At 48.8% G+C, this 23,040-nt stretch overlaps 3 protein-coding genes across 5 annotated transcripts; all 3 read right to left on the bottom strand.

Annotated features, from left to right (window-relative positions):
- Positions 1 to 11: 11 nt before the first annotated feature.
- Positions 12 to 2,263, bottom strand: FDX2 (ferredoxin 2). Of its 2 annotated transcripts, none has more exons than XM_072602429.1 (5): positions 2,121 to 2,263; positions 1,714 to 1,778; positions 1,527 to 1,633; positions 772 to 859; positions 12 to 543 (listed from the first exon to the last, which is right to left on the bottom strand). In XM_072602429.1, the coding sequence occupies exons 1-5, from the start codon at positions 2,175 to 2,177 to the stop codon at positions 387 to 389; spliced, it is 474 nt and encodes a 157-aa protein (XP_072458530.1). In that variant the 5' UTR covers positions 2,178 to 2,263; the 3' UTR covers positions 12 to 386. The 2 variants fall into 2 exon arrangements, with proteins under 2 accessions (XP_072458530.1, XP_072458529.1); XM_072602428.1 differs by lacking the exon at positions 2,121 to 2,263 and adding an exon at positions 1,940 to 2,104 and having other exon boundaries at positions 1,718 to 1,778.
- Positions 2,264 to 2,431: 168 nt separating this feature from the next.
- On the bottom strand, positions 2,432 to 10,334 carry RAVER1 (ribonucleoprotein, PTB binding 1). 2 transcript variants are annotated; one of them, XM_072602422.1, is made up of 14 exons: positions 10,076 to 10,333; positions 8,639 to 8,705; positions 8,048 to 8,517; positions 7,542 to 7,733; positions 7,258 to 7,390; positions 7,052 to 7,152; positions 6,371 to 6,458; positions 5,892 to 6,100; positions 5,720 to 5,801; positions 5,492 to 5,607; positions 5,085 to 5,168; positions 4,864 to 4,998; positions 4,501 to 4,584; positions 2,432 to 4,413 (listed from the first exon to the last, which is right to left on the bottom strand). In XM_072602422.1, exons 1-14 carry the CDS (start codon positions 10,292 to 10,294, stop codon positions 4,267 to 4,269), a joined length of 2,127 nt encoding a protein of 708 aa, XP_072458523.1. In that variant the 5' UTR covers positions 10,295 to 10,333; the 3' UTR covers positions 2,432 to 4,266. The 2 variants fall into 2 exon arrangements, with proteins under 2 accessions (XP_072458523.1, XP_072458524.1); XM_072602423.1 differs by lacking the exon at positions 4,501 to 4,584 and having other exon boundaries at positions 10,076 to 10,334.
- A 271-nt stretch (positions 10,335 to 10,605) lies between these two features.
- Positions 10,606 to 14,421, bottom strand: ICAM3 (intercellular adhesion molecule 3). Its single transcript, XM_072602426.1, has 5 exons — positions 14,247 to 14,421; positions 13,617 to 13,877; positions 11,385 to 11,702; positions 10,992 to 11,276; positions 10,606 to 10,832 (listed from the first exon to the last, which is right to left on the bottom strand). Exons 1-5 carry the CDS (start codon positions 14,311 to 14,313, stop codon positions 10,624 to 10,626), a joined length of 1,140 nt encoding a protein of 379 aa, XP_072458527.1. The 5' UTR covers positions 14,314 to 14,421; the 3' UTR covers positions 10,606 to 10,623.
- Between the last annotated feature and the right edge of the window lie 8,619 nt (positions 14,422 to 23,040).

The following is a 23,040-nucleotide window of genomic DNA, read 5'->3' as shown; positions in this document are numbered from 1 at the left end:
GTTCCACAGACTGGTGAACAAAGTGCTTTATTGTGGCTCTAACAGACACCCCCAGTTTGTGGGCCCAGGAGCCCTACTCACTCCCCTGTCAAAGCTGAAGCAAGAGAGGGAGCTTTTCCTCTAAAGCACAAATGTAGACTCTCCCAAGATAATGGAGACTTCTTCATGGCCTCTCTTCCGAGCCCCCTCTGGTCCCGTGTAAGGTGTCTACAATTTGGCCAGCTTTGGTCAACAGGGCTAGGCCCTGAGAAGAGTAGGGTAAGAGATGGGCTATGTGTCCATTAAGGGAGTCCCATGCTCAAGTCCAGCAGCTACCAAGCCCCAAGAAAGAGGCCCACGTGTCCAGCAGCTGCAGGTGCCTCCAGACCACTTGGCTGATCCTTTTGTCAATGGGGCTTGGGGATATGGCCATCCACATAGAAGTTTCGAGTAATTTTCGGCAAAGTGAACTGAGCACCCTCAAGCTCCTTTGTCAAGATGATCTGGCAGCCCAGCCTTGAATTCTCTTGTAGCTGTGGGGCCATGTCTAGCATGTCGTCCTCCCTGCCCAAAGAAGTGGTGGTTAATAAAAGAGCCAGTGGGTTTGGGAAGCAGATTGAATTCTACCCCTCACCCCCCATCTCAGACAGCCCAGGGGATAAGACCTGACACCCGGGGCCCCTGGTTACTGTGCTACATCATCTGCTTCTGGCTCAAGCCTCTTGAACCAGAGACCCCAGAAAGCCTCAGCCCCAAGGCAGCATCCGCCATTCTCCTCTCCCCAACCCTTACCTTTCTTCAGGTGGTGGCAAAACAGCCAAATGCTCTTCGCTCACATAGACATGGCAGGTAGAACAGGCCAGGGAGGCCTCACAGGCTCCTGTGGAAGGAAAGGGCATATGTGGGGTACCTAACTCCTTCTCCTGGGCAAAAACAAGCCGGGAAGAGAGTTCGCAGAGGGGTGGGTGGCTCAGCAAAACTACAACAGAAAAATGTGAGGTCAAATGCATGGATATAGGAGGTTAGGGCGAGCAAGGCAAATCTCTCTAGGTTATCTCCTGAGGAGTGGAGGAAAGTGCATCCAACCAGAAACAGGAGAAGCCTAGAATGGACAGGCTCCAGCTCCTTTCCTAAATCTAGTACAATAAGCAGAAAGGTCCTTGGACTGGCTGGCTAAAGAGATTTCAGGTGCTCTATGACTGTAAGCAGCACCCTTGGGTGACTTCAACCAAGCACCTTCCTCTCTGCCCGGCCTCTCCTGCTCCTGGCTGAGATGGAGGCCAGGTCTCTGGATCAGATGCTTTTAGCTGTTATAAGAGAGGATTTAAATGTGAGAGGAGGGGAAGGAACGTTTCCCTAAAGGACTGTGACGTACAAACAAGCTAGTAACAGAACACTTTCGTAAGTAACAATCCAAACGAAAAGCGCACCCACCCACCCAAAATGCACCGAAGTGGGAGTGTCGGGCTAGCCGAGCCTAGGCTCCCTCCAGCTCGGTCCCTGGGGGGTCCCCCGCGGCTCTGGCCCGTGCTGCCGAGCCCCCTTACCCTCCAACTCGACGCCGTGCCGCTGGGCCAGGCGTAGCACGTCCTCGCCCACACGCCCCGTCGCGGGGATCCGCTTCCCCGAGCGGTCCACGAACACCACGTTCACCCTGGGGGAGGGGTGGTTTGTCACGGAGGGCACGGGTCACGGTTCCCGCCTCTCCCCTTCCGCCCCCGGGGCGGGTCTTACTCACAAGTCCCCGGAGAGAGCCTCCGGGTCCGGCTGCCGCTTTTCCTCCTCCGTGGGGCAAGGGCCTGCAAAACAGCGAGCGCCTTGAGAGCAGGGTCCAGTCGATGGGCAGTGGGAGGGGGCCCCGGGGGCGAAGGGGTTAAGCCCGTTCAGCACCCTTCCCCCCACCCCTCGGCGGCCCGCACGTTGCCGCGAGGGGAGGAGCCCCCTCCCCTCCCCCAAGCACCTGTGCTCCGGAAGCCCCTGGGTCTGACTGGCGACTGGGCGACAGCTTTCCCCGGACCCCGCCACAGACTGCCTCCAGCCCGTATCAACCTCCCGGCTCTCGCGCTCCTCCCCACCATGGAGGCGGCCATGACAGGCGCCACGTGACCAGCAAGTCCTCAGGCGCCTGCGCAACCAATTACCGATCTTCGCGAGGAAGCTGTACTTCTCCGAGTAGGCGCGCACCACTCGAGGGTCATCGCGAAGCTGAGGTGTCTTTCCCCGCCCTCTCACCCTTAATACGGAGGTCACACAGACCGCACTCGGCCTTTGCCCGCCCCTGCGGGCAAATGAACATTTAGAAACGTGCTTACCGTGCACAACTCCATTTACTTAAACAGTGACGTGAGAACGCCCTCCATGGGCCTGAGAAGACAGACAGTTACGTAAGGGGCAGGCGGGCAACATCCGGGGAAAATGACACCAGCTGGTGTAATAATCAGTCAAATACCAGTTTCATTAAAATCATTTTACTTAAAAACTTTAATTCAGCAAATGTGGATTTCAAGGGACAGTCATATTTACGAGGACAGAGCTACTACCCCCCACCCAGGGTTCCTGTAGGACAGACAGTGGAGGCACTGAAAACCGGGCCCCTGGAAGCTAGGGCTGGTCCAAAGACAGCAGGTCCGAGCCAGAGCCCTGGGACAGGCAGTCCAGCCAGGTCCAGCTCAGGAGACAAAGACAAAGGTACAGACCGAAAGGGAATACTGAAGATGGGAGAGCAATGAGGAAAAGCACGGCAGGTCTTAGGGCAATGGAGGGAGAGAAGGGTTAGGCATGTGAGGTGGTGTGCTCAGCGCACATGGAGGCACTAGAGGGGGTTGGCTCACTTGAATTGGGAGAGGGGCAGCCTACCCTAAAAGAGGCCTGGGATGGCCCTTTCCTCTCCCTGGGGGCAAGGAAGGTATCATTCTGCATGGAGACTTTGGCCTTAGGGCTAGGGGCAGCTGGGATTTCCAGCTGACAGGGTTGGGCAGAATTTCACCATAAAAACCAACTAGGGGTGAAGTATGGGAAATGAAAGATAAAGCTTTACTTCAAAGGAGACTTCTGCAACTGCTGGATTTGTAATCCAGCAGAAAGTCACTCTCCAGCTGAGCTAATCAAGAGGAGGGGCTCGCTTAAAGGCTCACCTCCCAATCTGTCCCCTCCTCTCTCAGTTTGTTTGGTCCTGAGTTTTAAGGAGAGAAGTGTAGCCCCAGCAGCTTCAGAATGAACCACAGATGCTGAGTTCTCTGGACTGGGCAGGGACTGAGGCTCAGGGCCTTAAGGCATCTGGGGACACAAGAAGGGCCATTTCTATATGAAGACCAGAAGCAGCAACAGGTGATGGGAGGCAGCCACACCTGCAGCATTAAAAAAAAGGGTGGGGGGGCGCACGCCAAAAATCACCTCTAACATATGGCTAAGAAATTTAAAGCCATAAATATGTAAATTGAGCTTCTCAGGCTCCCTGGGATGCACAGGGATCAGGGAGCTGGGTTCTTCCTGGCTTATTATTAAAAAACAACACACACAAGAAAATAAAAACAATTGTTAAAAAAAAATTTAAAGGCAACCTACAGATGCAGCATTTCCCTAAAGAGGAAGCTGCACGATGTCCAAGGCACTCAAACCCCAGGATCCAGCATAGGCCCAGCCTGATGGAGCCACCCAGGGAGCCCAAGACGCCTCTCAAGAGACACCAAGGAGAAAGAAAGGAGCAAGACAACATACAAAGAGATGACAGAGAATGGACAGAGAAAAAAATAAGACAATGAAGAAAGGGGCCACAGAGAAGAGGGTACTGAGGAGAAAGCAAGAATGAGGTCACAAACCCTGGGGGCCTTTTAAGGCTACAATGTTTTGGGACAGGATCTCTGGTGGCCCCCCAGAAGTCCAAAGTGGGGAAAGGCAAGGTTATTGCCCTAGAAGAGTGACACAGGTCCAGGGTATGGGGAAAAAGGCATCCTGATCCCTGCCCAGTCTGGTCCCTACTTGTTACTTGGAGGACACCCCCTTTTTCTTCTCCTCCACCACTACAACTGAAACACAGCCTCAAGAGCTGCAGGGCCCCAAGGAGCATGTCAAAAGGTGCTGGTATTGGAGGGAACAACCCACCCCTGGCACAGCCATTTCTACTGAGGAGAAAGGGGCTGGGGCTAAGGGGGAGCTGGCCCTGTTCAGAAGGCACGTTCTTCACGTACACTTTGTTGTTTGTTTTTTTTAAAAATTAGAAATCCAAGAGTGGGCTTTAAAAGCAGTCAGCCAGCCTAGGATAGGGTGGAGATTCTGATCAGGGGTTCATTAAAATATCCTCTTGCGTTTCAGGTAGGAATCTGCATAATGGCCTCCCAAACCCTGGGAATGCTGGCCCACATAGCCTCCTTCAGGGCTAGGCTCTGGGGAGGGAAGCAGGTGGGAGAAGCCTCGTTTCTGGCCACCGATGGGAGTCTGTGAATGCAAAGCACATAGCAGCAGGTGAAAGGTGGTCCCCCTCCCCCTGCCTGCCCCACTCACCACCTGCCCCAAGCCATTTACCTTCATCAGGCTGCCATGGCTGTCAGGGCCAGGACCCAGACCCAAGAGACCCTCTCCAGAACCCATGGGGGCCGAGCCAACAACCTGAGAGGTGAGGGAGCCATCAGTCTCAATTCCTGTGTCCCAGGCTTGCTAAGCTCCCCTCTGCCCACAGAATACTTTCACTAGATGGAACTGCTTTTCCCCAAGGGGACCTAGATTCTACCATGAAGCTAAGACCTTAGCTCCCCCACAATGAAAAGGTAACTGCTGTCCCTAGGCTCTCCCTCCCTGCAAGATTTGGGCTTTTCCATGTCAAGCCCAGGCAAGAGGTCCTTAGCATTCTCCTTCCCACCTTTTGCACAGCCTACTAGGGGATCTCACCTTGTTAAGGTGACTCTGCTTGAGGCCAGCCTGCAGACCACTGGTGAAGTAGGAGGTAGGGGAGCCCGAGTAAAAGTGGGGGAGACCCCCACTTCCACTGCCCCGCTCTCCAAACCCACTGGGTGGGGGAGACATCTGCAGAGAGCCAAGAAAACAGAGGCCAGGGTGAGACTGGGGAAGAGAGCTGGAATGGGATGGGGTGGACAAAAGGGAGCTGTTACCTTATGTCTGCTATGCCCAAGTGGTCCCAGCATGGGCCCCACAGGTTCTCGGGGATGGGAAAACATACGCCGTGGTCCTAAGTCCTGAGGAAAAGATCATATACAGTTGGAAGGAAAGGTTCAGAGAAGGGGCCTAAACAGCTTTGTAACAACCACTTCAATAATTATAGCCTGCGTGGTTTCTGACTAGGTACTTCTTTTGCTCACTCCTAAGCTATAATATGCTTAGAACTCAGCCTCACTATGAGAGAACTTGGAGCTTTTTCCTAGGTCAGTAGGCTCCCTGTTCCGTATGATTAGCATGAGGAGAGAAAACATGTGAATTTCATGTGTGTGGTGAGACAGAAACTAGAGGAAAAACCAGCAAGACAGAAAAAATGGCAGCAGAGCCTCAGCCTGAGACTTACCGATGGGTAGTCAAAGCCATAGCCATCAGAGGATAGGCCTGAATCAGTGGACAGACGGGTGCTAGAAGCACTGCCCAGCATACTGGATTTCAGGTTAAAAGCTTTGCTGCCACCCCCTATGGCCAAAGGGAAGAATATCAGATTTGTTCTCTTTAAAGACCCTGCCACCTCCTAACTTGAGGCTACTCCAACCCAACTCCCAACCTGGACACCTTACTGGACAACTACCTGTTGGCAAGAGACTGTGCAGGTTTAGGTAAGGGTTCAGGGGGATCCTGAAATCCTTGGGTGGCTCTCCCAACAGTGAGACCTGGGCAGGAAGACACAGTTACCTTTGGCAAAGTCATAGCTTCTGATAACCCTGCCTGCCCCTCACCCAGAGGAAAGGTTTAAGACTTACCCCAGATGCCGGTGGTGGCCCATTCTCACTCAGTTTCTGTAATCCACTGAGGACAGAGCCCCGAAGTGAGGCAGAAGGTGGGGTGAGCTGAGTGGCTGAAGCCCCCAGAGCTAGAGTTTCACGGTCTCCCCCTGCCGTGCCCAGCAGGGGTGGCAAGAGAGATGATGGCTTTCCTCGAACTGGGGGCATGTCTGAGGACAGGACTCCTCCTTCGAAGAGAGAAATCTGTCATGAGCATAGGTTGCCTCCACTCTCCACCACCCTCCCACTGTAAAACTTAGTTCCCCCCACGTTGTTTGTGCTGCTCTATCATTACTCAGTGTGGATTTTGTATCTTCCCATTATGCATCTGTGCCATTTCCCTCCAATAGAATGTAAAGGTAGATGTGCACATTGTTTGGCACTCAGGTAGTGCTTAACATATGCTTCTTGAATGATTTCATGTAATAAGCAGGGTAGGTAGCAGAAGCCCAATTTACCTGCAGGTAAGTCTCCAAGAAGAGTGTTGCTAGGCTGGGCTCCAGACTGGAATGAACCCAATGGAGAGTCTCCAAGGATTCCTGGTTTCTAGAAACAGTTTGGTCACAGTCAGTGTCAGAGATCAGGTGGCTTTGTGCACCCAAGAGTTCACACTATTGGAGAGCAGAGAGCGGCAAGTCAAAGCAACCCAAGGGGAAAAAAATCATCAGTATCCCCAGTAGTGGGAGGAAAGGTACAGTATTTATCAGCAAATAAAAAGGATGACTGCTGTTACAAGGCAGATAGACAAAAACAGAAAATCAAAGTCCATTCCAGGAAGTCAGGAAGATGAGGCTTATAAAGAAAAGGAGGGGCCAATGAAAAGGTCAAAGTCCTCAGGCAGAGCTGGTCCAGGGCAGTCTCTGGGCAAGAAAAGCTCCTGGACAGTGGGGACGGAAAGTGGACTTTCAGATGATCACAATGATCCACACAAAAGAACCCCAGGGTCAAGCTTGGTCTCCTCTAGTCAATCAGGCAGGCAAACACAGACAAGAGGTAGGTAAAGGAATGTGTTACATGTCTACAGAAAGGAATGGAGTTGCCTGGCAGTCATTCCCGGTCTCATCTCCCAAATCCTGACTTTAGTGGAGAGCTGGTACAGAGTATGAAATTGTAGCCCAAGTAGGGAGGGGAGGCAGTACCTGTTGGACTTGGCTCTGAGTCTGTAGGGCAAGCTGGAGCAATGCTGTGGACAAGGCTGGGCTGTTCAACAGAGGCATGGCTGGAGGTGCACCCAGGAGGCCTGTAAGGCCAGAAAAATCATTCCCATTCACTATTTCCCTTACCACCCACGAACACCTCCCAGGCTCTATTCTCCATATCCCAGTGGGCTAAGGGGAACACTTACCCTGCTTGTTTCCACTCCCAGGGCCATGCAGCAGGGGATTCAGGAGAAGTTGTAGAGATGCAGGGGGTCCTAAGCTACTGAGGATCTGAAGAATGTTTGGCTCAGGCAGCAGCCCCTTCCCCCTGTTCAGAGCCTTAAGAGATAAACCAAAGAACCCATTCATAGTTCAGCACTCCCACATGGAGGATGACCCAGGACCGGACATGATGTAAGACACTGTAAGCCCGGGGAGCATGTGTTTCTTAGTGAGACTGGTGCACTATGTCCAGGGAAACCTTACTCACCGTGGCCTGGGCAGCAATGAGGGCAGCTAGCATGCTACGACCAGGGGGACCTGGGGCACAGAAAGACACTCGGATATGGCTTCCAGCCAGGGCCATCCCATCTGCCTGCTGCTGGGCTTCTTCAGCCATCTGTGATGTCTCATACTCCAACACTGCGAACCCTTTCAGCTGTCCATCCTGCCCATATGCAAGCTGTGGGGCAAAAGACAGAAAGAAATAAATAGAAAGGCCCATCACTACCCACTCCCCAGTCTGAAGAATAGTCAAGTCAGGAAATCTAAGGTCAGGTCAACATGATGTAATAGAAAAAACCAATGAATTTGGAGTCAAGGAACCCAAATTCAAATGATGGATCTGGCACTGCTTGTGGAACCTCAGGCAAGTCATTCCCTGTCTCTGGACCATTTTTCTTCTTTAGTAAATGAAGTGAAATCTAAGGTTCCTCCCATGATCCTATTAATAAAGGTATAATATCCCAACAAGTGGTCAGAGCTAGAGCTTCTCACCTGGCAAAAGGTGGGAGGGTGTACAGAGGAGAGGGCCTGTCGAAGTTCATCCACATCACTGTAGCCTTGGGGCAGGTGGTCCACACAGAGGCATCGTGAATGCAATAGTGCTGGAGTCAGCTGGCTGGCATCTGTCCAATGAACATATAGTGTCCGGGGGCCTAGCGGCTTGCCCAGCAGGTCCGACTTGGCTCGAGCTGCTGAATCCTTCTTCATATACTCCACGAAGCCATAGCCCTTGGAGTGACCACTGTGCTCACTGTACACCAGAAAGCAGCGTTCCAGATTGCCAAAGGGTCTCACCAGCTCCTCAAACTGCTGCTGTGTGTAGCTTGGGGGCAAGTTGGCTATACAGAGCAGGGCATCTGTGGGCTGCAACTGCACTGACAGCTCCTTATCCCTCAGGTGGCTCTGATGAAATGTGCGGATGGCTGACTCTGCTTGCTCCCCATTTAGCAGAGTCACAAAAGCTAAGGTGAAGGGATCACAGAGGAAATAATCACCAAAACTGGTACAACTGCCCCCACAACCTCATTCTCTTGCCCCCCACATCTTCCCTACTCTACACTTTCCAGCCAGAGCACCACTCACCAGTCCCCTTGTACTTGTCCACAAAACAGTATTTGAGTTCATAGTCACTGAGTAGGTCATGAACTTCCTATAGAAATAAACAGATTGAGAAAGTCACCAAGGGATATTGGGGGAAGAGGGAAGTGAAGGGAAGAAACCAACTCCAGGATTCAGGGCAGCTCCTGGATGCCCGCAACAACACTGTTCTTCACAGGAAAGCTGTGGGGGCGAAAATAACCGGGCTATCTGTGCCAGGCACAATGCTCCTCAGGGGAGACATCATGTTCCCCACAGAGCTAGAGTGGGGGGCAGCAACTAGGACTGGCAACCTCCCACTCCAAAAATGCCAACATTAGGCCAGAAGCAAGCAATCAGCCTCCAGATCTATTCTCTTCCTAATAAGGAGCATTCTCACTGGTTCAAAACTTTCTACCACATCCCAGCCCTAAGACTGGAGATCTAAAATATAGCAGCAGGTGAAAAGAAGGCACTGGTGAGACCATCAAATCCAATTTTGCGTCTAACAGATTCCCAACTGCCAGCCTCAGCTTGGACATTTCTTTACAAAGGGGCGTTTGCTTCCTTCTCAGGGTATAACTGCCTTTCATTCTTCATCTCTATCAGGTTCAAAGGATACTAGAAGTTCAAAACAAATTCGTGTTCCACTTTCCCAGCATGTGCGGAGGAAAAAAAAAAAAAAGCACTGACATGGAGGAAGTGCATGGGAGAATGGCCCAGGGTCTAAGACTTTGGTTTTGCTAAGGCTGTAGGATTAGTCGAGAGGAAACCTGCCACTCCTCTCAGCTCGCCTTCGTCTTTTCATTGCACAAACCCCACCTGGCCCAGCCTTGGGAGTCAAGGCTGGCTGCCTTCCTCCCTTCCTTCCTCCTCTCCACCCAGAGGGCAAGGGAAAGGGCCCGGAGCCACGCACGTAGCCCAGGAGCCTGGGGCCTTTGAGCAAGGCCAGGCTGGCCACGAGACTCTGGCTCCCCACTTCGGTAGGAGACCCACTCCCGCCCCCCACGCACCCACAGCCTCAGCACCCCTCCAGGCGCCCAACCAGCGCGTCTCCGAAGTGCGTCCACGGTCCCTCCCCTCAACGTCAATTATTCGGCCTCGCCCACACTGGTTGGTTGGTCCAGGACTGCCCCGCCCCCTTGATCTTTTCCTTCTCTCCTCTCCCCTCCCCCCCAGCGCAGCACGCTCCCCTGGCGTGCCCCGCCCCGAACTCCCACGTTGGTCTCTCCCACTCCCCCCAACCCCCAGGCGGCGGATGCCCCTTAGTCTCTCGCGTAGCCAGCGCTCTTGCCAGCTGGCCAACCACACTTTTATGCTGGTAACTCTCGTCCTGTCCCAGTTCCCCCTCCCCTACACACACTCACACACATCGGGCATGTTGGTCGTTCCTGCCTCTCTTCCTCCCCACCCCCCACCTCCCACCTCCCCCCCGCGTCGCACCTGGTTGGTCACGTCCCCCGGGAGGCCCCGGATGAGGATCTTTCGGCGGTTACGGAACTGGCGCTCAGTCCGCTCCAGGCGGCTCCGCACCTCTTCGGGGTCTAGTGGCGGCAGCTTCTCGTCCAGCACCCTACGCTCCCCGACACCACCCGCTTCGGCGTCAGCCTCGGGCTCCGGACTCAGCGGGGGCCGGTGAGTAACGGACACGTCTGCCGCCATCTTGGGAAACCCGGCGCCTTCTGGGACCAGCGAGCCGGGGCGGAGCGGCCTAGAGCGGCAACGGCTCCGCGCCTGTCCATTGGCTAGGGCAAGTCCCACCTCCCTCCTTTCCTTTTGCAGCTCATTGGCTACAAGACTCCTCCCGCCCACTCATGGGTGAGTTCTGTTCCCTAATTGGACTTTGGCAGCGTATTATAGGTGGGGAGGCGTGATTGAAGTGATCTGCGGAAATGGTGAGCACGCCTCCCCGTGGCCCCGCCCCACGTGGACGGACAGAGGAACCCACGGAGTGCAATGCAAGAGGCCGCAGGTTGTCTCAGTAGTATTTTTTATTGACCTAGGCCGAGGTTTCCGGGCTCAGGCCCAGGCTCAGGTCGCGCCATCGGTGCCAGATGCTGCAGGGGCAGCGGCTGGGGCGTGTAACTGTCTCTCCGCAGATTCTGCCGGAAGTACAGCATTGCGATCCCCCATGCCAAGACCGCGAGGCCCAGGGCCAGCAGCACCCCCGTGACGATGGGCACAGGGTCCCTGGAGGATTCTGCGGGGTGGGGAGGAGGGGAGAAAGACTAAAGGTCGGAATTGCAGTCTGCCGGGCCAAGCCCTCGCTCCCGCCCTCTGGGGACACTCACCCGTCACGGTCACGGTCACGGTCACACACCCCTCCCTCCTTCCCAGCCCCATATGTGATCCTCCTTACTGTAGACAGTCAGATTTCTCTGGACTTCCCGGTTCTGATCCCCCAGGATCACGCTGCAGGTCAGCTGCCTCTGGCCCTCTCTCTCTCCCTCTGCAATGGCCACTGGGGCCGTGGCCCTGAGCGTGTCCTGACCCCGCTTAACTGTAGAATTCAAGCTTCTCCTTCCCAGGGACAGATGGATTTGGGCATTCTCCACTGGGAAGAGCTCATCAATCTCGCAGCTTACAGTCTCCTCCTTCCCCACCTCCAGGAGGTTGGGTGCTGTGAGTCGAGGGGTACCCAGTGCTTAGAGGACAGGAGAGAACAGAAGAGAGAGGCAGTTGAGACAGGCAGGACTAGACAGGAGGGTGTCACAAGCTTTGGCATGGTGCAGCAGCCCCTTTTGTCCCTCACCAAAGGTGTGGAGCTCCTTGGGGGTTGAGCTCTTCTGATACGGTCCTAGCCCTTGTGCGCTTAGGTCCAGCTCCGCTCTACAGGAGAAATTGGCCCCGTGGTCCTCTCGACTGGCTGTGGCTGTGAATGTGACCTCAGCTGCCTTTCCTAGGTCTTGTTCAGAGACTGCCTGCCTGCTCAGCTCCTGAGGTCCCCGAAGCAGTGCCATTGTCAGGTTTTGCCTGGGCTTCCCACCCCAGACTTGGCATCGAAGGATGAAATTCTGGCCCACGAGAATCCATGGAGGCAAGGGCTCAAGTTGCACATTTTCTGGCAGGCCTGAGAAGAGGGAAGAGAAATCTAAGTGTTCTGTAGGAGTAGAGGACTGCCCTAGTTTCCCACCACCTCCTCCTAGTGGAAGGGCTCCGGCTTTGGAAACAACCCAGTGAAACAAGATTTAAGAGCGCCTGGGCCAAATATAGAGTGCTTCGTTTGGCATTCAAAGGCCTTCATGACCTAGCCCCCACCTACCTTTCCAGTCTTCTTAGACCTTACTCTGATGCCAAGTACTTCTTTGATCCGGTGACACTGGCCTCCTGGCTGTTCCTTGAACAGGACACTCCATATCTGGCTCCTGGGCATTTTCTTTGGTTGTCTCTCATGCCTAGAATGCCCTCCCTCCTGCAGTTTGACTGATCGACCTCCCTGGCTTCCTTTAAGTCCCAGCAAAAAGCCCATCCTTTACTGGAAGCCTTCCCCAACCTCTCTTAATTCTAGTGTCTTCCCCTGTTTATTATTAACTATTTATCCTGTATATTGCTTGCTTTGTATATATTTGTTTTGCATGTTGTCTCCCCTGATGATTGTAAGCTTCTCAAGGGCAGGGACTGACTTTTGCCTCATTTTGTATCCCCAGCTCTTAGGTGCCTGGCACATAGTAGGCATTTAATAAATGTTGACTGACTGCTTTAGTTCAGTATTTAAATATCTAAACATTCCTTTTAAAACACTTTATCTCAACTAATAAAGGTTAATTTTCTGGTTAATTTCGTCAAACTTTTTTGGAACCTAACTTTTTAACACAGAAGAAGTTTAAATTAATGCTATTTTTGTTAAACCCTGAGTGATCTTTCCTGGGTGACCTGTAATCAACAGACATACATAATAAGTGCCATGTGAAGAAGGTTAAATTAGGCAGATATTACTTTCTCACTATCATTATTCTGATTGAATTGTTCATTGGCTGGATGGGGGAAACAGAAGGGGGTTTGACCAGAAGGAGGCAATAATTTGGTCTGGTCATGAGATCATTTAACCATAGATTTAGAGCTAGAATGGACCTTAAAGGTAGACTGTCTTGTCCACTCTCCTCATTTTACAGATGAGGAAACTGAGGCTGCATTGATTGTCATATAATGTCTGCTTCCTTTGCTTCTGACCTCTCAGCCTCATTTGGTCAATCACAAAGCACCTGCCCTGTAGTCATTCATGGCACACGACCTATCCAGATCCTATATGTCATGGTTCACTGGTGGTGCAAAATCTTCCTGTTCCACAGGCCCAGGACCCTGGACCCACAGTTTTTCATGGCATGTGCCCTCACCTGACCCGAAGGCCATTGGAGTCTTGCCCAGGAGGGAGACATGACTAGCTCAGATAGTCTGAGGCAGCTAGGCCTGCTTCCACCAGGCCTGGAGTCAGGAAGACCTGAATTCCAATCTAGCCTCAGATACTACTAGCTGGGTAATTCACTTTAACCTCTGTCTGCCTCAATTTCCTCAGCTGAAATGGGTCATCATAGCACCGGCCTCCTAAGATTTTTGTGAAGGTTAAATGAGATAATACTTGTAAAGCATTTGGCATAGTGCCTGGCACCCAGTAGGCATTCAACAATAAATGTTTGTCTACTTGCTTGTCTGATTAAGGTGTTAGCATGCTAAGAGATAGGGTGACCAGTTTCCCCAGAGAGTCTTGGTGGGACCCCTTCATGGGTTAGGAGGAAAGGGGACCTCCACAGTAGGTGTGTTAGAGAAATCCTAGATGTAGTAGTTGCAGGAGTGGTTGCCGTGCATGGCATTGAAGGTTACTGGAGGACTTCCAGGTATGCTATGGGGGGAATTTAAGAAATACATTTGCCTGTGCACAGGATATTTGATCCCCATGTTGATAAACCTATGGCAAATCGTAGGTATGGTTCTGGTACACATAATATGTGCACTAATGGTGCACATCCCCACCGACCCAAGCACTCACGAATCACAGTGACAGTGGTATTGTGGAGCATCTGATCTTTCCCAAGGCAGTTGACAAAGCAGAGGAGCAGGGTATCCTGGGTTATATTTCTTAGTAGGAATGTACTCCATCTGACCCCCTTGTCTTCTTGTGTCTTGTCAAGTTGGGTCTCCAGGCCAATGAGCTGTGGCTGGTCACAGTCTGTACTGCAGTTCACTAGCAGGTTCCCACCAGGAGTGATCACTGGGTCTGGGGGTTCTATCCATATGATCCCTGGAGCTCCTGCAAACAAAGTAGGTGGTTGCCTCAGGTTCTCTTTAAGGACATTCTTCCTAGCTTACCAAGTGTTTGGGCCCCTTTCTTCCTCTTCCACCCACATTTCCTTATAGATGCAAAAATCCTGGACTTCCCTCTTGCCCTCTGAGGAATCGGCCTGTTCCTGGGACCAAGCAGGGTTAAGTTGGTGGGTACTACCTTCCAGGCTTTCCTCATCTCTGCGTCCCAGCTACAGAAGCCTGGGTCTCTCTGTCCCCTCCTTGCCTTCTCTCAAAGCTTAGAGTGCAAGGGCCCTGAGACCTATAGGAGCCCTCTCACTGTAAGAGAACTAGCTCAGGTAGTCTGAGGCAGCTAGGTCTTTTGCCAGGGTCTCACCTGAGAGCATGATGGCAAACACCAGCAGGTGCAGGGAAGATTTGGGCCAAACTTGGAGGAGTGCCATGCAGGGCCTCAGTTGAGTAGCAGAAAAATGATTGCAGAGTGAAATGGGGTTGCCTTCTGTCTTCTGGGAGGTAGGGGCCGAGGTTCTAAGTACAGGCTTTTACCTCAGAGGAAGTAACAGCTCTTGATCTGGTTGACTCCCCTTGTGGAGGCTGCTCAGTGAGTATCAAGGCTGAGAGGGATGGGGCAAGGCCAATGAGCCAATTTTCTAGTCCCCAAAGAGGCATCTCTGATTTGGGTGAAATGACTAGTCTCTACTGCCAACAGGAAGCTACCAGCCCTTGGCCAACAGTTAGGGTTAGGCCTTCTTCCGTCCTGTTAAACAAGAGGCTTGAATAGTGGAACTAGAGTTGGGGGAGGAGGAACTGGTTGTGCTACAGAAAATGTTCACTGCCCAGCTTTGGTGCCTGGGCTTAGTCTGTACCTTCTCTACACTTCATGTGTTCTTACAGTGGGGAGGAGGGATCAAAAAAAGACCACAGTATTTAGGACCAGAAGGCAGGGCAAAACACCAGGTGAAAAAGGTAATTTAAGCTTGATGTCAACAGTGATGTCCTACCTGTTAAGAGGTAACCCAAGCATGACCAGCTGCCTTCAGAAAGAATGGACTCCAGTTCATTGGGAGTCTTCCAGAAGAAGTTGGATCACTACTTGTCACAGATGCTGAGTGGGAATTCTTTTTCTGGTATGAGTCAGCCCAGATGGCTGTTGAGTTCCCTTCCAACTCTTAAATTCTGGTATTCTAATTTTATGGAGAAGAAAACTAAGGTCTAGAATAGTTGAGTGATTTGCCCAGGGTCACTCTATACCATGCTCTTCTGAAGCTCAAATGATTCAAAGGAAGGAAGGAAAAGAGAGAGGGAGGGAGGAAGGAAAGAAAGAAGGTTGGGAGAAAAGAGAGAAGGGAGGAAGGAGAGAATGAAGGGAGGAAGGAGAGGAGAGAGGGAGGAAGGAAGAAAACAAGTATTAGTAAACACCAATTCTGTTCGAAGCACTGTGCTAAGCACGTTTTACAAAGATTTCATTTGATCCTTACAACAACCCTAGGATGTAGGTGTCATCGCTATTCCCACTTTACAGCTGAGGAAACTGAGAACAACAGGTTAAAGTGACTTGCCCAAGGTCACCTGCTAATTAGTTTCTGAGGCCACATTTGAATTCAGGTCTTCCTGACTCCAAGTCTAACCTTGTATTCACGGAGCCACCTAGCTGCCTTTATTATGTGGAATGTCCTCATTAACAGGGAAGTTTTTGTAACAGCAGTTCATTCTAGCGTCTCCATCTTGCTAACACTGGTCACTAACCCTTTAAGGATTAGGAACCTGGGCCATTATCAGGATTCTTGACTCCCATCCCCTCCCACCAAACTTTCAAGAAGTTGAGCTATCTAACAACTTTATCATTATAATGAGCAAATCTTTGCTGAGCACACATGAAAAATCTATGGATAAGAAGTCCTACATGCCTGGAAGCAGGGACATGCTAAGTGTGCTAAAGCTGGGACCTTGGGTAGGAACCTTACATTTCACGTTTCTCCTGCTGTGGATCCGAATGGGCCAGATGGGGGTCTGTCTCAAGAGCACAATCTACTTATGAACCAGCTAGATGGCACAGTGGATAAAACATAGACCTGGAATCAGGAAGACCTGAGTTCAAATCCAGCTCAGGTACTTACTAGCTGTGTGACTCTGGGTAAATCATTTAACCTCAGTTTCTTCAACTGTAAAAATGAGAATAATAATAGCACCTCCATCCAGGAATGTTGTGAAGATTAAATGAGAAAATACATGTAAAGGATTTAGCCCACTGTAGGCGTTCTAGAAAAGCTAGCTATTATCAGTCTTTGTCTTCATCTTAATACAACAGCACAACCGCCTTGGTAGGCCTTTACGATCTGTAAATGACTTTCCTCAGAACAACTGTATGATGTACATAATAGAAGCATTGCTCTCCCCATTTTACTGGGGAGGAAGCTGAGGTACACAGGTGATTTATCCAGGATCATACAGCTAAAAAGTTTTCAGAGGCAAGACTCAAACTCAGGTTTTCTGACTCTGAGACTACACCAGGTTACGGTAGACACTCTCAGCTGCCTGATGATATTACCCATTTCTATGCTGCTACTAGGTATTGGGAGGGCTGTGTCATGTGGAATTAGATGTTTTGCTTTGAATCTCTATTCCATCGTCATCAAAAAAAAGTTCCCTTCTTCCTCTCCTGCTCCTTCCAACTTTGGCCACTCATGGAGACCCAGCCATGCCAACCCTTCCTTCTACCCAAGGGGACACAGCATCTTCGGCCATCCTTTTGTTATGGGCTTTGCATTGTCTCCCTCATTCCTACACTGGTCCCAGAGGAAGACTTAGGATAATCTTTGCCCCTTGTTGTCACTTCTCTCCTTGCCACCAAGACTTAGCAGTCTCTTTCTTTGGGGAGGTGATATGAAGGGGGAAGGGACCAAATTTATTAAGTGTTAAGTACTATGCTGAGTACTTTGCAAATACCATCTCTTTGGAGCCTCACAACAACCCGGGGAGAAAGGTGCTATTATTGTCCTCATCTTAAGGTTGAGGAAACCAAAGCAGATAATGATTAAGTGACTTGTCCAGGGTTACATAATAAGTGTCTGAGGCTGGATTTAAACCCAAGTCTCTCTGACTCCAGGCCCAGAGTTCTATCCACTGGGCCACCTAGATGCCTATCCAAATAGATAACCCAATCCTGAGAGTTATCTACTCACATCTTTCTCAATGAGCTTAGTACCTGGCTCAAAGTCTTTCTTTGAGTCACCTCAATTTCTGCCTTTGTACAAGGGGACCTCAACACACCTACTGATATTCCCTCCTATTTGATGGCCTTCCAATTCCTCAGTCACCTCAACTTCCAGGACCTTTACTTGCACAACAACTCAGCTACCCTAAGGATAAACATACCCTTGATTTCACTGTCGCCCACACATGTTTCACTTACATCCTCCAGAATTCAGAAATTCCTTTCTCTGACCACAATCTCTTACAATTTTTTTTGTCTCCAGGCCTTACAGCTGACTTCATTCTTTATCATCATGCTGACTTCCAGTTCTTCCAGTCATTAGCAGCCTCCAAGAAATCTGGTCAGCTGCTTTGGTTTTACTTCCCAATCTTGACCCTATAGCTAACCAGTTCTCTCTTCTGAAATTCCTTGTCCCTTTATCCTAGCACCACTCCAATCCTTGCCAAAACCTCACCTTGGATCACTCCCATCATCCACTGCTTCTGCTCCAGCACTTAGCACAGCATTTGCCATATCGTAGGTACTTCATAAATGTTTCTTCAGTGAGTGATCTGATTCATTCACCTGTTGCTGAATATAGCTGATAGAGGTCATGCAACATTGATGAGTCTACCACAGATTTGTGTTATCTGATCTCAACTGGACGTTCCTTTTACTTTTCCATAATTGATTCTCTCTAGCAGCACTCACAGCAGCTAGACCAAAGCTTCTATCCTCCCCTCAAGCCTCCACTCTCCACCCTCCCCCAACACATCCAGCAGAAACGTTGCATCATACCTTATTGAGAAAGCAGAAGCCAGTTATTCACCATGAACTTCCCCCTCCCCCTTCTTGGTACCTGAGACCCCTTACACATCATCCTTCAATAGTTTCTGATGATGAGGTGGAGTGCCTTATTCAGTTCATCCCGCTATGTGTGTCTGTGTGGAGGGAAAGCAAGTTATATACAGGTGTGGAGAGAATTCTGATTTTTATAATAATCAATATGATATGTGTAAAGAATATACTAATTGATTAAGTTTTGCAGAATTGCCTTTTCCAGCTTATGATTCAGACTCACAATGCAGCTTGAACTGATCCACCAAACCTTGACAAGGCTCACAATCACTGGCCTCCTTCTGCCTGCATACCTGAAGTGAAGTGAATCAAAGACTGTAGAGCCTGTTCCTGTCACAGAACTCTGGTTGTGTGACCCATTAAGTAATGACCCCTAAGGTCTTGAACGGTATGGCTCCCCAAAGACTCCAGAATTGTTATATTGTGTTTCATTTGTGAATTTGTCATGGGAAACCACTCTGGCTCTGGAAATGATTGTAATCCACCTTCCCCCCTCCTTTCCCACTTGTGATTTATGAATATAATCTGTCTTCACTTCAGCATGGTGGAATTCTGATCAGGAGAATTTCAGATTTGAAAATCTGTTCCTCATCATGAAACTAACTAATTAAATGGCTACCTTATTCCTGGCACTTTGTCTCTGGCATGCTGTTTGATCATTCTCAGGTTAGAGACTGGCTCAGTAAAAGCCTGTTAACACCTGTAATCCCAATCTCTCCCACCTCCTTCAGTGGATTGCTTTCACAAGAATCCAACCCTTCTCTAATTTTCAGATTAACTCCAATCTCTCCATATCTATGGTTTCTTTCCTGCTGCCTACAAATGCCCCCAAGCCTTTTCTATCCTAAAAATCAAGCAAACAAAAACCTCTTTACTATCCCCAAATACTATCATCTTGGATATCTCTTCCCTTTCTCAGACAAACTCTTAGAAAAACTTTCTCCTTGCCTTGCCTTTACTAACTCTCCTCTTACTTAATTCCTGATCCCTTGAAATATGGCTTCTGTGCTTATCACTTAATTGAAATTGATCTTTTCAAAGTTACCAATGATGTTTTATTCATTTTCCAGATTAGACTTTGGACAGGTACATTTTCTAGATCATTGTGGAGGAGGTGTGCTGGGTAAGCTGGCCAACAATGCTTCCTCTCATTTGGCTGTCTCCACTCTCTTTTGTTCTCTATGATATTTTATTTGATAAATCCAATGGCCTCTTCTCAATCCTCAGCCTTCTTGACTGTTCTCCAGCATTTGACCCTGTTGACCATTCTCTCTTGTTGGATTCTCTTGCCTATCTGGAAGGTAATGACACAGCTTTCTCTTGGTTTGCTGCCCACTGGTTTATTTCTTCTCAGATGCCTTTTCTGACTCATCATCCCCTACCTGAGGGTACACCCAAAGACTCTCTTGGGGATCTCTTGTGTCTCTATACTCTCCTTTGGTGACCTCATCATTTTCCATTGAATTATCATCTCTGTGCAGATAACTTCCAGACCTCTATATCTAGGACAGGAGTGGGGAACCTGCAGTCTGGAGGCCACAAGTGACCATCTAGGTCCTCAAGTGCAACCCTTTGAAGTAAAGTTTGGTTTCAATCAAAGGGCTGCACTTGAGAACCTAGAGGGCCACATGTGGCTCGAGACCACAGGTTCCCCACCCCTGACTAGGACTAATCTCTCTCCTGATCACTAGTTTAGAATCACCAACTACCACCGGACATTTCAAACTGGATGTTCTGGAGTCATCTCAAACTCAACATTTCCAAAACAGTATACATTATTTCCCTCTTCCCCTTGCTCCTTATGTCCCAAACTTAATAATAATAATGATAGCATTTGTATAGAGCCTACTATTTTCCAAGAATTTTACAAATATTATCTCATTTGATTTTCACAACAATCCTGGAAGGTAAGTGTTATTATTATCCCCATTTTACAGTTGGGGAAATTAAGGGAGACATAGGTGAAGTGACTTGCCCAAAACAGTAAGGTGAAATTCGAACTCAGGTCTTTCTGACTCGAAGCCTAGTGCTTCTAGCCACTGTGCCATCTTGTTGCCACAAAATTTCCTTATTTCTGTTGAGGGCAACACCCTCTTTCCAGTCATTCAGGTCTGCAACCTTGGTGTCATCCTCCACTCCTCACTCTCCTTCATCCCTCCTATTTAACTAGTTACCAAGTTTTATTAACCCTTCTTCCACAACATTTCTCATACCTGTCCCTTTTCCTCCTTACATGTGATCACCTTAGATCACATCTTCATTACCTCTTAAGTGGACTGTGACAATACAGTTACAGCCTCCTAACTAGTCCTCTTCCCTCAAGTCTCTTTCTAATCCAGTTTCCAGAAAGATGCCAAGTGATTTTCCTAAGACACAGATGATCCTGTCATTCCCCTACTCAGTAAGCTCCAGGGATCCCTATTGCCTTGAGAATGAAAAGGCAGACTGCTCTGTTTGGCTTTTAAAGCCCCTCACAAACTAATTCTAGCCTACCTCTATAGTATTATAGTGTATACCCTTATTGCCCTTTACATGCTCCCTGGTCCAGTCAAACTGGTCTTTCTGCTCTCCCTCCCAAGCAACATTCCATCTCCATTTTCCTAGTCTTTGTATTAACCATCCTCTATACCTGGAATTCATGCCTTCCCTCTCATCTCCTAGAATCCCTAGTTTCCTTCAACACTCTGTCATGGATACCGAATATTAGAGTTTTAAATTTATCAGGAAATTAAAATTAGGAAAGGCCTTACTACCCATTTTAAATCTACTAGTTGTTGATTAAGTCTGGTAGCCTATGTGCTAATGCTAGCACACAATATGAGATATCAGAAGATAAAAATAATTTTGTGGCAGGGCGAGATCCAATTAGACCTATTCTTATATTTCCCCATTGTTTCGAACTTTGTAATTTGTAACACCTTTATCCCATCCTGGAGTCTTTGAAGCTATATGTCAGGACCACATATGCATCTTTGAATGGCTATTGATGGTGGGGCTGGGGAGCAGTTTCATCATTCTGGAAAACAAGTGCCTAAAAGGTCCCTATCCTTTGGCCAGACCTTCCATTGCAGTGCATATACTCTAAGAAGGTCAATGCCTAAAAAACCTCCAACTAGAAACAAAGGTGTTTGGTTCAGTCATTTTTCCATCCTGTCTGGCTCTCCATAACCCCAACTGGGAGTTTTCTTGGCAAAGTTTCTGGAGTAGTTTTCCCTTTCCTTCCCCATCTCATTTTACAGATGAGGAAATTGGGGCAAAAAGGGTTAAGTGATTTTCCCAGAGTCACACAGCTAGGAAGTGTCTGAGGCCAGGTTTGAACTCAGGAAGATGAGTCTTCCTGGATCCAGACCCAATGTGCCACCCAGTTGCCCCCAAGAAGCAAATGCAAACTTCTAAATGGTAGATGAGAGATCTCCCTGGAGCTGCTGACATATCAGGAACCACACACACTATCCCCATATTCCTTGACTTCCAGTGCCAGCAACCTTAGAGACTGCTAAGAGTGAACTTTGTACTCCACTGTGAAATCGCCTTGGGATATGAGATCTTATCACATTCCCCAAAAGCTCATCTACTCCTGTGTAAATGTAAATATAATTTCCTCAATAGAAATAACTTCTTCAATTTCTACTTATTATTTACTTTGATAAAAAGGTTTACTAGTCATCCAAGAATGTGTGTGATTGTGTTGTTAGTGGGAGGGAGCCAAGCTGGTGAGAGTAAAATAACTGTTACCTTGTCCTTGAGAACAGTCAGGGAAAGTGCTTTTTATTCTGAACTCTTGGAAGTGAAGAGGAATTAAGAAGCCTCTTTAAGGTGAAAGAGGAGAGTGTAAAAGCTGGCTTGAAGCTTAACATAAAAAAAAATCTTGATAACTGGTCCCATTAGTTCCTGGCAAATAGAAGGAGAAGAAACAGAAGAAGTGTTAGATTTTATATTCTTGGGCTCAAAGATCTCTGCAGATGGTGACTACAGCCATGAAATTAAAGACACTTGTTCCCTGGAAGAAAAGCTATGACAAATCTGGACAGCCTACTAAAAAGCAGAGATATCACCTTGCTGACAAAAATCCATAGAGTCAAAGCTATGGTTTTTCCAATAGCAATGTATGGCTAGTGGGTTGTACTATAAGGAAAGCTGAATGCTGCAGAATCAATACTTTCAAATTATGATGCTAGAGAGGACTTTTGAAAGTCTCTTGGACAGCATGGAGGTCAGATCAGTCAATACGTAAAGAAATTAATTCAGGCTATTTACTCAGAGGTCAGATAGTGGAACTGAAACTTAAATATGAGAAGGCAGGACTCACTGGAAAAGTCCTTGAAGTTGGGAAAGATGGAAGGCAAAAGGAAAAGGGGATGGCAGAGGAGGAGAAGGATAGTATTATGGAAACAACAAATATGAGCTTGGACAGACTTTGAGAAATAGTGGAAGATAGAAGGGTCTGACATGTGTCCATGGCATGACAAAGAGTCAGACAGGACTGAACAACAACTTATCATACCTCTAGATCATAGATATTTGATGTGTAGTAGGTAGATATAATTCTAGCCCAACAGAGTCATGGAGAGATCACGCAAGCACAGCAGAGCTTGATCCTTCCCAGCCCTTCCCAATTAGGCTGCTGACTGTTCAGGTGGAACCTTCTTCCTCCTCTCCACAAGTGTGGAAATTGTAGTACCTCTTAGAGATAGGATGGGCAAGATCCCAGGGCAGATATCTATCCAGGGCACATCTACGCCAGCTCTAGCTATGCTAGATGGTCACCCAAATGCATACGTACTCTACACTTTTATATGAATTCACATTGTCTTCCTCAGTAGTGTAAACCCTTTGAGAGTTGACTGTATCCCTTCTGCCCAGCACCGTGTCTGGAATGAAGTAAGCATTGCATGACTGCTAATGTTGATGGATTGGTCAGAGAAGGGAGAACCAGGAGTAATGGGAGAAAGATGCAGAGTACTGGACTTCAGCTCAATGGAAGGAAAAGCATTTAAATAATTAAATCTATTTAAGAAAATGAATTGGGCTACTATTGTTTTTTGTCTAATTGAAAGGTCTTCTAGCAACAATTGGGTAATCCCTTTTGGGTGATGTTGTAGAGGGACTTTATAGTCAA

This window comes from Notamacropus eugenii, chromosome 4, assembly GCF_028372415.1.
Source record: "Notamacropus eugenii isolate mMacEug1 chromosome 4, mMacEug1.pri_v2, whole genome shotgun sequence".
In the NCBI taxonomy this organism is placed as follows: Eukaryota; Metazoa; Chordata; class Mammalia; order Diprotodontia; family Macropodidae; genus Notamacropus; species Notamacropus eugenii.
This window is presented reverse-complemented; position numbering and strand designations above follow the sequence as displayed.

Bases quoted from the DNA above. Each gene is read 5' to 3' on its own strand.
- RAVER1 (XM_072602422.1), bottom strand. From the start codon at position 10,294: ATGGCGGCAGACGTGTCCGTTACTCACCGGCCCCCGCTGAGTCCGGAG. The intron at 5,802-5,891 runs GTAAGTCTTAAA...CTTCCTGCCCAG, and splicing joins GGCCACCACCGGCATCTGGG to GTCTCACTGTTGGGAGAGCC. The intron at 4,414-4,500 runs GTAAATGGCTTG...TTGCATTCACAG, and splicing joins GCCATGGCAGCCTGATGAAG to ACTCCCATCGGTGGCCAGAA.
- FDX2 (XM_072602428.1), bottom strand. From the start codon at position 2,069: ATGGCCGCCTCCATGGTGGGGAGGAGCGCGAGAGCCGGGAGGTTGATA. The intron at 1,634-1,717 runs GTGAGTAAGACC...CCCCTCCCCCAG, and splicing joins GAGGCTCTCTCCGGGGACTT to GGTGAACGTGGTGTTCGTGG. The intron at 860-1,526 runs GTAAGGGGGCTC...TTCCTTCCACAG, and splicing joins GCACGGCGTCGAGTTGGAGG to GAGCCTGTGAGGCCTCCCTG.
- ICAM3 (XM_072602426.1), bottom strand. From the start codon at position 14,313: ATGGCACTCCTCCAAGTTTGGCCCAAATCTTCCCTGCACCTGCTGGTG. The intron at 13,878-14,246 runs GTGAGACCCTGG...CTTTGTTTGCAG, and splicing joins GTTTGCCATCATGCTCTCAG to GAGCTCCAGGGATCATATGG. The intron at 10,833-10,991 runs GTAAGGAGGATC...CCCACCCCGCAG, and splicing joins GAGAAATCTGACTGTCTACA to AATCCTCCAGGGACCCTGTG.